The sequence below is a fragment of the Schistocerca cancellata genome, chromosome 1 (genome assembly GCF_023864275.1).
Source record: "Schistocerca cancellata isolate TAMUIC-IGC-003103 chromosome 1, iqSchCanc2.1, whole genome shotgun sequence".
In the NCBI taxonomy this organism is placed as follows: domain Eukaryota; kingdom Metazoa; phylum Arthropoda; class Insecta; order Orthoptera; family Acrididae; genus Schistocerca; species Schistocerca cancellata.
In genome coordinates this window covers 477,348,585-477,359,962 of record NC_064626.1, presented here as the reverse complement: position 1 = coordinate 477,359,962, position 11,378 = coordinate 477,348,585, and the positions used below count along the sequence as shown (strand labels likewise).

At 41.1% G+C, this 11,378-nt stretch overlaps 1 protein-coding gene and 1 pseudogene across 1 annotated transcript; both read right to left on the bottom strand.

The window, feature by feature from the left end:
* Nucleotides 1–4,805: 4,805 nt before the first annotated feature.
* Nucleotides 4,806–7,030, bottom strand: LOC126184097 (protein DEK-like; annotated as a pseudogene).
* A 120-nt stretch (nucleotides 7,031–7,150) lies between these two features.
* LOC126183996 (uncharacterized) lies at nucleotides 7,151–9,731 on the bottom strand. Its single transcript, XM_049926387.1, has 3 exons — nucleotides 9,479–9,731; nucleotides 7,425–8,298; nucleotides 7,151–7,382 (listed from the first exon to the last, which is right to left on the bottom strand). The coding sequence occupies exons 1-3, from the start codon at nucleotides 9,729–9,731 to the stop codon at nucleotides 7,151–7,153; spliced, it is 1,359 nt and encodes a 452-aa protein (XP_049782344.1).
* Nucleotides 9,732–11,378: the final 1,647 nt, after the last annotated feature.

Sequence of the window (11,378 nt, the reverse complement as noted above, 5' to 3'; positions counted from 1 at the left end):
GCCAACATAAATTCTAGGGACAATGCTGCAAATTGTAAGCTTCACTGCAACTTCATATGCAAGACTGGTTTTCTCAACCATCTCTACCAGTCGCTGGAATGACCCAAGTATGACATCAGAGCCCAACATGCATCACAATCTGCAGCTGGTTGCACCCTATTCCCTCAATGTCTGCTGGAATAGTCTCTTCAATTTGTTGAATGAGGTCCCCAGGGATACACACTGAGTGCAGCTGATGCCCTTTCCTGTCCTTTGCTGCCATTTCCCTAATGGGTGCTTGAAATTGTGGACGATTAATAGACCCCTACCCTTTTGTGTTTGCCTCCTCTTAACAATGGACAAAACAGATGTCATGAGTCGCACTACCTCAGCTTCAATTTCAGTAAAAGACAGCAACTTAAACTTGTTGGTTAAGGAGATCGATACAACATACTGAGTCCTCCATGGTCCCTTTCCACTATCTGCGGATGACTAGCTCTACCATTGAAATGCCATTTGTAGTCAAGTGACGAGTAATGACAGATCCAGTACTTTCTGCAGAGGAGACAGGATTCACAGGAGTGGATAGTACTTGAGGTACCTTTCGAACCAATACCCTAGGTACATGATTCTTGGGAGCTCTTCCAACACGACGACTTGTAGCAGTTGCCAATCATTTTTACAATAGTTGGAGCGGTTTCCAGCTGCTTATTAATGTCAACCAACTCATTCTGTGTTCCAGAATAGCATTCAAGTGAGGCTTCATTTTAACTGGTGGAATGTATTACAGGACAGTGAACAAATAACTTTAAATCAAGGCCGCTGATTGTCTTTTAATCTGTTGACTAAAAAATTGCTAACACACATTTCTATTAAGGCAACATAAAAACCTGTGGTAAAAATTAATAGTTTCCCAAAACTTTTTGAGGTTAATTATAGTTGTTAGAAAACTGGAAAACAGAGTTAATTTACAATTAATGTTGATAATATGTAGGGCTGCACCTCTTTAAGGGTAAACTAGGTGTAAAACAATATGTTTGTTAGAGTATCTGCAACAGTAACTAAATCACAAACGCCAGTTTATCACAAATTACTCGTAGATTATGTAGAGGACAGTGGTAGGTTCGAAAAATTCTCAGAAATACGAGGTAATTCAGAAGTGATGTGTTCTTTGCCAGTAACTGTGAACTACAGACACTCATTTGCTATGAAAAAAGTTCGTATACAAAACAGTGTTGCCAACATGTGATTAATTTTCCCGTCAAAATCCGTAAAAATAAAAATATCTCCATATTTTCTTGCAAAAATAAAGAAAAAATAAAACTTATTTTAAAACATTACACTCATTACTTTATTTACGCATCGTGCAAAAATTTAAAGATGCGCCAAAATCAGATACCTCCGTACTTTCTTACGACTAAAAAGACGAAATTAAAATTTATTTTAAACGTTATACTCATACCTAGTTTACAAGACTGGCAAACACTTAAAAATCCGCCGACCTCGGCCAAAATATAAAATATATATTATTATATAACGTCATCACATTTTAATGGAACAGTGACAAACAAATTTAAATGTGCTCCATTAAATTTCGAGCATGCAGTCACATACATTCAGTTCTACTTCTAATATTTCGGCTGAATAACGACCAGTCATCCTCAGAATGAGCAGACAGACAGATGGCTGGACAGTATACGGCCGAAATATTACATAGATCTTGAATACATTTCGTAATGATGTGGAACATGTCATATTAACATAAGTTTTCTTTACACAAAATAATTAATTATTTATTTTTATTTATTTATGTATTTTTTTTACAGTTACTACTTCATATGTAAGAATTCATCTATTGTGTAGAAGGAGTTGTCATTCAGAAATTATTTTAATTTACTTTTAAATGTTGGTTGGCTATCTGTCAGACTTTTAATACTATTTGGCAAATGACCAAGGATTTTTGTGGCAGCATAATTCACCCTATTCTGTGCCAAAGTGAGATTTAATCCTGAATAGTGAATATCATCGTTTCTTCTAGTGTTGTAGCTATGTACTTCGTTGTTATTTTTGTATTGGGATGGGTCATTAATGACAAATTTCATAAGTGAATATATGTATTGCGAAGGTACTGTGAATATCCCGAGTTCCTTAAATAAATGTCTGCAAGGTGATTTTGGGTGGGCTCCAGCTATTATTCTGATTACTCACTTTTGTGAAATGAATACTTTCTCTCTTAATGACGAATTGCCCCAAAATATGGTGCCATATGAAAACAGTGAATGAAAATAGGCATAGTAGGCTAATTTACTGATATATTTATCACCAAAATTTGCAATAACCCTACTAGCATAAATAGCTGAACCTAATCGTTTCAGCAGATCATCGATGCATTTCTCATCAATGCACGCTCCCAGAAATTTTGAGTATTCTGCCTTAGAAACAGACTTCTGTTCATAGTCTGAATATATGAACGGTGTTCTACCATTTACTGTACAGAGTTGTATAAACTGTGTTTTCTCAAGAGATGTGGGCCAGATCTTGCAGGAAAAATTAGGTGACAGGTACCAGGTCACAAGTATTTTCAGGCCGAGTACATGTCTTAGACAAGTGAGGATGTAGGATCATTGTGCAAGGGTTTTACAAGGCAGGATCATGTTGTGGTAGCGGGTGGAGCAGGAAACAGTATTGATAGGGATCAGGGCTACAATATTAAGTGTGACCTGATAAAAATTGCATCTGAAACGAACCATAAAAATGTTGGCTTGGGTCCTGCTTTCATGCAGTATGACCGGCCCCAATTGAACAGCTCTGTCAAGAGGGTCAATATGGAGCTAGATCAGCTGCTTCGGATGGCTACTTTGTCAGGCATAGGTTTGGTTCCTGTTGATGTTATTGGCAGGAGGGACTTTACAAAACATGGCCTGCATCTCAGTAGGAAAGGTAAGGGTAAACTGGCTGGGAAGATTGCAAAATCTTTAATGGGGTGGCACTGAAACTCACGGGAGTACTTTTTTAGGCTAATATAAGTGTCCAGTCATCCTACATTGATTGAAATTAAGCTTAATGAGAAGTTCAGACAGGCAGGTACTAGAGATGTGAAAATATCACAAGATTCTCATAACAGTACAGTGAAAAATAATGTTGGTATGTCACAAGATTCACATAAAATCACAGTGAAAAATAATATTAATGTGTTGAATCAGAAAAACAGGGAATTAAAGAACAAAGTAAATGAGCTTCTTGTTTGTTTAGAATATTTAGACACTATGGAGAGGCGAGGAGTTGCCATATATGTTAAAATCAGTCATTGTGTGAAAAATATGGAAATTAAAAAAAATTGCATAGAGCAACATATATGTAGGCAGCCGCAAAACGCGCGGTAAGTTCTGCGCTGCCTCGCTCCTTCACAGTCCAAACGAATGCATATCACTCGTTGCAAAGGAAGGGCAGTTGAAATTCTAGTACATACATGACTGGTAAAAGTGCGCTGTATTCGTAGACTACATTGAGAAACACAGTTGCAGAAGCGTGCGCGCTGCTTGGCGGTCATGGCCCGTCTCCCCTTGTCCCGGCCAGTTCGGCCGTGCATTGTGTGGACGGGCGGGCAGAAAAAATCCTTACCTGCAGCAAGCTTCTGGTCGCTGCTGCAACCTTGTGTCATGTTGCACCATACAGAACATTCCGCCCACCTAATTTATATAAATTACACTACATACAAATAATCACATGCAGCACAAATAACACAAACAAACAAGAAAATAAAATGATTGAAGAAGTTGTCCACTGTAAACAAAAGAAACACTTCGGTTACTAATTTGATAGTGATGTGCACTAGAGACTATGTTTCCTGTGGAACAACGAAGATCTTCGACAGTGGTCGTTTATAAGTTCCCGTTGCTGTGCGCACTGAAACAATTCGTACCACACCACCAGGACCAAGGGTGTGTACCGACAATGACCCCAGACCGCCACACGAGGGGTGGCAAATTGTCTTCCTTCAGTAGAACCAACGTACCTGGCTTTAGATTGTCTTTTGTTGATGACTATTAAGTTCTCTGTTGTAGTTGTGATAGGTAATCCCTTCACCACCGTTTCCAGATGTGCTGCTTGCACTGCTGGATGAGCTGCCATCTTGAACCTGGATGATGACTCTGAAATAAAGCCTGGCTCTGGGATAGTTGTTTAGGGTTCACCAATAAGAAAATGGCATGGGGTAAGGTACGAGAATTCACCTAGGTTGTCAGGAGGCTTGCTAACAGCAACTGAGATCCTGCATGCAACAAACGAAGATGCTCGCTCATGACTATTAGTTTAGTGACATGACGCTCAGGAAGAAGAATCATGGGGTGCTTCTGAATGTAAGAAACTTTTGATTATTCCAATCTGCCGCCCACTCTTAACAACTGTTCCTCGTTCAGAAAGGGATGAAGTGAGTTCAGGTTGTCTTTCTTGGGGATTGGTTGGCCATGTTGTAGTTCTTCAATTACCTTGTAATAAACTTGCTGTTGCACCATGTGAATAACTGCCTTCGATGCTGTGTGAAGTTCTCTTGCTGTTAGGTTTCCACTATGCCTCTCGGTGGGTTGCCAACTAAGATTGTTTATACTTCTCACATTAAGTATGGAATGTCAAGGTCTGAAGAAACTGACAAGATATAGATTTTCTGAAATATTACGTTAATAATAAGCTTCTAAAATTTATCAGTAAAATGAAGAAGCTGCCGCTAATAAAAGTAATCTAAAGCTGCTCTTAAAGATATACAGTTCTATTAATGTAGAATGCTGAAACATTGAAACAAACATGCACACTTCAGCAGACATCTGAACTCATTCCCATGGTATTTCTATGACAGTTATTTTTTGGTTTTGCAACTGCAAAAGATTATTTCTTGTTACTTTATAGATCAAGTCAAATAACCAAGTCAAATAACATTCTCTTGATGTGGTCATTTTTATTTGAAATTGCATAGTATTCTGCAAGATGCATGTGAACTGCAGGTACAATAATCACTAAAACTTGCAGCAGTATTACTGTTACTTTAATGAAATCCTTCTTGTGTGCCAGGTCAAAATGTGGATAATTAACATATACTTGTTTACAAACAGTCTTTGTTGTGACTTGGCAAGACAGCCAAGCCACTATGATTGGTAGCCGAAAGGCACGCGTTAAGCTCATGCAGGCTGGCGTGGGGTCTGGAACATTTAAGGAAGTTAGGCTTTAGCAAAAAAGGTCGTAGCTGTTGGAATACTTAACTTTAATCCATAATTGGTGAACATCGGTCTGACGGTACATGTATCACAAGATAAATAGCAAATGATAATGGTGCCTTGCTAGGTCGTAGCAAATGACGTAGCTGAAGGCTATGCTAACTATCGTCTCGGCAAATGAGAGCGTAATTTGTCAGTGAACCATCTCTAGCAAAGTCGGCTGTACAACTGGGGCGAGTGCTAGGAAGTGTCTCTAGACCTGCCGTGTGGCGGCGCTCGGTCTGCAATCACTGACAGTGGCGACACGCGGGTCCGTCGTATACTAACGGACCGCGGCCGATTTATAGGCTACCACCTAGCAAGTGTGGTGTCTGGCGGTGACACCACAGGCTTCGTTGTTATTTCTTCGAGGTTAGCTCCTTCCAAAATTCTTTGACATACGGCTTTATTTCTTCATCTGTAGATGGTGCCTTTGTCTTTTTTGAGAGGGGTTCTTCTTCAGATGAAGACCCATCATCACTCTTAAGAGAGGATTTACGTTTTTTAGCTGAAGATTTCTTCTCAGACTTTTTGGTTGGAGTCTTTTTAGCATTAGCCTTCTTCGATGTCCTTTTTAGATTGGCTTCTGCGACCTTCCTTTTATTTTTACTTGGATTCTGGAACATCACTGCTAATTTCTTTATCAGGTTCATCTTCCACATCTTCCTTATCCCTTTACATTTCTTTGTCTGTTGCTTTATTTTCTGATTTCGGAAGGTCGTTCTTTCTTAATCCATGTTGTCTTCGCCATCCGATGAATCTTCCTTTAAGCTCTTTCTATGCGCATTAGACCTCTTTAAACGTGGTGTTCGCTTCTCTGTTCCATTTTCCGATTCTGAATATCTCTTGTTGTTGGCCTTTTCGGCTCTAGAGCGCTTTGGTCTGTTGTCAGGAACAGGCGCTCCAGAGCTTTTGGGCCCTAACAAAAATGTTAAAATTCTCTGTACAAGTTCATCACATTTTCCTTTTTTTCTCAATGTCTAAAATACAACAAATTGTTTTCAAGACACTCACTTCCACCTTTCTCAGAATGTGTTTCTTCTTTTCATACTGGTCTGACCATTTGTCAAAATCAAACCAACAGAATTTCCGTATGTTGTTTCCCACAAGAGTAACGTTCCCGACTCTGTTGAACAGAACCCTGTGAAGCTGTTTTAGAGCATCAGCCTTGAATTTCTTGAGAAATGAGTCAGTTCTTGGTATTTCACCCAGGGGAGTTCCTTTGTCCTTTGGTATTTCCATTGCCTCCGTTTCTTTAAGCTCATTGAATTCTTCTGTGAATCTTTTTATCTTCCTTCTCTCTCTTACACCTGATATTTCCAGGGTTTGATCCAGCAATGGAACTGTCTCATCCCCCGACTTGCCGTTTTCTCCGTCAACATCATCGTCATCCTCACCACCATCTTCTTCTTCACTTTCTTCTTTTTTGTGCACAGAAGCAGACTTCGTTTTTTCTTGCTGCCAGAACCTTTCGACCTGAATGTTAAGGCTGGTATTGCGAGCAAGGAATGACAGTACTCTTCGAGCATTGGACTTAACTGAATGAGGAGGTATCTTTCCTGACACAATCCAACCAAATGATGTTTCCTGTAAGGTTGGGTGGTTATCTCTTTTCATTTGACCAGGCTGCAGTGCATCAAAAAAGATCGATGCTCCAAGCAGAAGATCAATCTCACCAGGTTTGTCAAATGATGGGTCTGCTAACCTTAGATGCTTAGGAAGCTGCCAGGTGGAGGTTTAAAGGGATGTTGTTGGCAGTGGCCCTGTTATACGCGGCAGTAATGCACAGACAGCATGTGTGCCATAGTCAGGAACTCTTGAGGAAATGTACACACTGCAGACGTGCGACGATTCTACCGTTTGAACGTCGCTGATGCCACTTATTAGTATCGGATGCCGACTGAGCTGTAGTCCCATCCAATCTGCTAAGCTCCTAGACATAAAGTTATTTGTGAGGCACTGTCAATAAATGCCCTGCATTTGTACAACTTCCCATCATTGTCGGCGATGTTTACAAGTGCAGTAGATAACAATACTTCTGCACGTTGGTGGTCTCCTTTCACTGTGCAGTATGTTTGATGTTGTTGTACACCCGTTTCTTGGTTTCTACTGTCACTACTACTGGCTTGTTCCTTGTGCAATAATGTGTTGCGGTGCCTGTTACAAATGCGGCAGTTGCCGGCACGGCATTCCTTCTACCTATGATTCGCGCCCAGACAGTTGAAACAAAGTTTTTGTCTGTTCACGAAGTCTATTCTGCTATCACTGTCGCTCTCTTTGAACTTAGGACACCTACTTAGCTTATGCTTTGAGTTGCAGAACGCACAGTCTGGAGAGGTCGCGAGAAATGTACGTCGAGAACTGTACTCTCCTGCTTTAGTATGCATCGCGGCCGGCTGCTGGGACTGGGGCAGCATTTTGTCAGGATGAATGAGCTCTAACGTCTGACAGCTGGCTTCTAGAAATGCCACCAGATCTTTAAGACGCGGAAATGTGGTGTCAGCTGTTTTACATTCCCACTGTTTCCTCAGAGTCACCCTAATATGATCCAACAAAATGTGCGAGAGCAGTATTTCATGCAATGGAATGCCGACCTGCATTACCTCAATCGCGTTCAGATTTCTCATTAGCTGATTAATTAACATTCGTAAGTCCTTAGCAGATTCAACTCTGACGTTGGGCAGATTTAGAAGTTCCTTTACGTGTAAATCAACAATTAACTTGGGATTGTTATACCTTTGAACGATCAGATCCCATGCAATCTTAAAGTTACTTTCTGTAACCGGTAAGTTTTCAACCATCTTACGAGGTGCACCAGACACACATGACAATAAATAATAATATCGCTGGACGTCAGTTAAAGCTTCATTGCTAATAACTAATGCCTTAAAGGTATCCAGGGAGTGCATGAATTCTGCTATGTTACCATTGAATTTTGGTAATGAAATTGCTGGTAGCTTTATTTCACGTGCACTGCACGAACTTACAGACTTAGGTGATGACACAACATTTGAATGGAGCAGTGTCGCTATGCTTGATTCTACAAGCTGAAAAGTATTTAAATCGACAAACTCTGCGAGGTTGTAGGGGACATCAAAACAAATATTTTACCCTAATGTCATTTTTTCCTATGAGGAGTATTTAAACCGGTAGAGGAAGATTTCTCTGGTCGTAAATTAATTAAACCAACAAACACTTTTCCATTTTTTATGACCAAGAGACAACACATTAACAGAACCCAATTTCAATTACATTAGATTTTCAAAAATGCCTCCACTGACACGTAAACAAAGGTTACACCTCGGATCATGTTCTGCCTAACACAGGCAAAAACCCCAGGAGTATCCTGAATTGTTCCTGCTGCTGCTACTATCCGGGCAACCAGATCCTCTTCTGGTGCAACAGGAGTTGCGTAAACAGGATTGCGCATCTAGCCCTGCACAAAGAAGTCCAGAGGGGACGTATCTGAGGATCGAGCAGGCCATGGTTCGGGACCACCTCTGCCAATCCACGTTTCTGGGAACCGTCGGTCCAGGAATCGACACACACGACGACCGAAATGTGCCGGCGCCCCGTCATGTTGGAACCACATGCGTTGTCTTGTAGGGAGCGGGACGCCTTCCAGCAATTTTGGCAATGCTCTGGCGAGAAAATTCCAATAGTGCCTGCCATTTAATGGCCTAGGTAGCAGATACGGCCCAATTAAACAGTCCCCAACAACACCGACCCACACGTTAACGAAGAACTGCACTGACTGAAGGATCCCGCTCCACATGCTGCAAGACAGCTTCCTCAAACTGCAGCGTTCTTACCGTGCGACGGCGTCCCTGTCCAGGTAATCTGCTAAATGACCCGGTCTCACGCAGACGTTGGTACACAGCAGCAAAGGTCGTATGCTGCGCGATACGGCGATTAGGATATTATTGTTGATAAACCCGTTGTGCAGCTCGTCCGTTGTGGTGCGCTACGTAGTACGCACCAACCATATCAGTGTACTCACTCCAGGTGTATCGTTCCATTAGTAAACAGAGACAGTGCACTACTACACTGGTGGACAGCAGTCGCCTACAACTGAAGAGCGTAATACGCCCTCTAACAACTGAACATCGTAATACGGCCTCTAACAATTGTCGAGTTAATACGGCCTCCACCGGTTTAAATAATCCTCATAGGAAAACATGGCATTAGGGAAAAATATTTCTTTTGATGTCCCCTACAACCTCCCAGAGTTTGTAGGTTTAAATACTTTTCACCCTGTATATCTAAGCACAAGTCTTCAAACGACTCCCTGTCTACATCATGAGATTCTTCTACATCGTAAATCTCTAACTGAGTTTGGATGTCGTTGTATTCATCCTTGCTTGTATTTAGCAGTGACTGCCTTACTCTCATGTCGTTGAGATTAGATCCTTCTTGAAAGCTATTAATAAATGTGGAGAGTCTAGTCACTCGTGTTTTGATAAATGCTCTTTTCTTAACTAAATTTCGTTTCTCGACAGGATCCATGCTTCAGGAGATTGGCACAAAGGATAATAAATTAAGGAAACAGAGCCAGGTTGCTCACAGAGCCGGACGACGGTGCCTGTAGAGCGCTGACTGGGCTGCAAGCTGCTGTCCGAGACGGCGGCGGACGGCGCTCACTGATGCACTCGTGTCGTGTTGTCAAAACTGCTTGGCTGTGTTATGACGGCTGCTGGCTTGAGGTGCACTTCAGCACACGATTCTCGCGGCATTTGTACCGTGCAGAGCTCTAGCACGGACGTCTATCACTGCTGATGCTTGAGAGACATGCGGAGCGTACGGTAATCTCGAAGAAGCACACAAAAAAGCCACGATAACCCGGATACCCGTAATTCGCGGTACGTGCAAATCAAAGTACATAACTTTTGTAGTGGAAAATGTTCGACTAGTCATATCCGCGTCCGGAGGACCAAAATGTAGGCAGCCGCAAAACGCGCGGTAAGTTCTACGCTGCCTCGCTCCTTCACAGTCCAAACGAATGCATATCACTCGTTGCAAAGGAAGGGCAGTTGAAATTCTAGTACATACATGACTGGTAAAAGTGCACTGTATTCGTAGACTACATTGAGAAACACAGTTGCAGAAGCGTGCGCGCTGCTTGGCGGTCACGGCCCGTCTCCCCTTGTCCCGGCCAGTTCGGCCGTGCATTGTGTGGACGGACGGGCAGAAAAAATTCTTACCTGCAGCAAGCTTCTGGTCGCTGCTGCATCCTTGTGGCATGTTGCACCATACAGAACAATATACAAGCATGTGCATGTGAGCTTAAACTAAATAATGGCACTTTTGTAATTGAAGGCGTGTATAGGTCCCCATTGGGAAATTTTCAACTATTTTTGAAAAAACTTGGATTCTTGGTTGTACTACCTGTCAGACAAAGGAAAGCAAATTATTGTTTGTGGGGATTTCAATGTAGATTTTCTGAAAGAGTCCAATAGAAAGCTTGATCTTGAAGTATTACTTGGTTCTTTCAATTTGACATCAGTTATTGATTTTCCTACAGGAAAGCAGCACACTGATAATAACGTTTTCATAGAGCAAGATAAATATAATGAAATAAAAACTTTTCCTGTTAACAATGGTCTGTCTGATCATGATGCACAGCTAGTTACAGTATATAATATAGCTACACACAGTAATGCAAAACAGTCCTCAAAATAGTGCATTCCATTAACAATTTAACAATTCAAAATTTCATGGAAAGCCTGCAACAGTTAGACTGGGATGAGGTGTACAGGGAACATGATGCTCATTTAAAGTTTAACCTATTTCATGATACCTTTGTGAGTATATTTGAAAACAATTTCCCTGAGAAAACAGTGAAATATAATTGTAACAAACCATGTTAAAAGCCATGGATTACTAAAGGGATAAAAATATCTTGTAAACAGAAAAAGGAAATTATCTTATAACTAGGTGGAGAAATGATACCGAAACAGTGAACATTATAAAAACTACTGCACTGAATTAAGAAAAGTTATTAATAAGCCCAGAATTATGTGCATTATGTCTGTGATTGGCGCATCTGATAATAAAATTAAAACAATTTGGAATATTGTAAAAAGGGAAACTGGGCAACCAAGAGCACAGGAAGACTGTATTCCTATCACACACAATGAAAAATTTGTTAACAAG

Coding starts and splice junctions, on each gene's coding strand:
- LOC126183996 (XM_049926387.1), bottom strand. CDS start 9,731: ATGGATCCTGTCGAGAAACGAAATTTAGTTAAGAAAAGAGCATTTATC. Junction 8,299..9,478: donor CTTGTGCTTAGATATACAGG/GTGAAAAGTATT, acceptor ACAACCTCGCAG/AGTTTGTCGATTTAAATACT. Junction 7,383..7,424: donor TGTCTGGGCGCGAATCATAG/GTAGAAGGAATG, acceptor CATTTGTAACAG/GCACCGCAACACATTATTGC.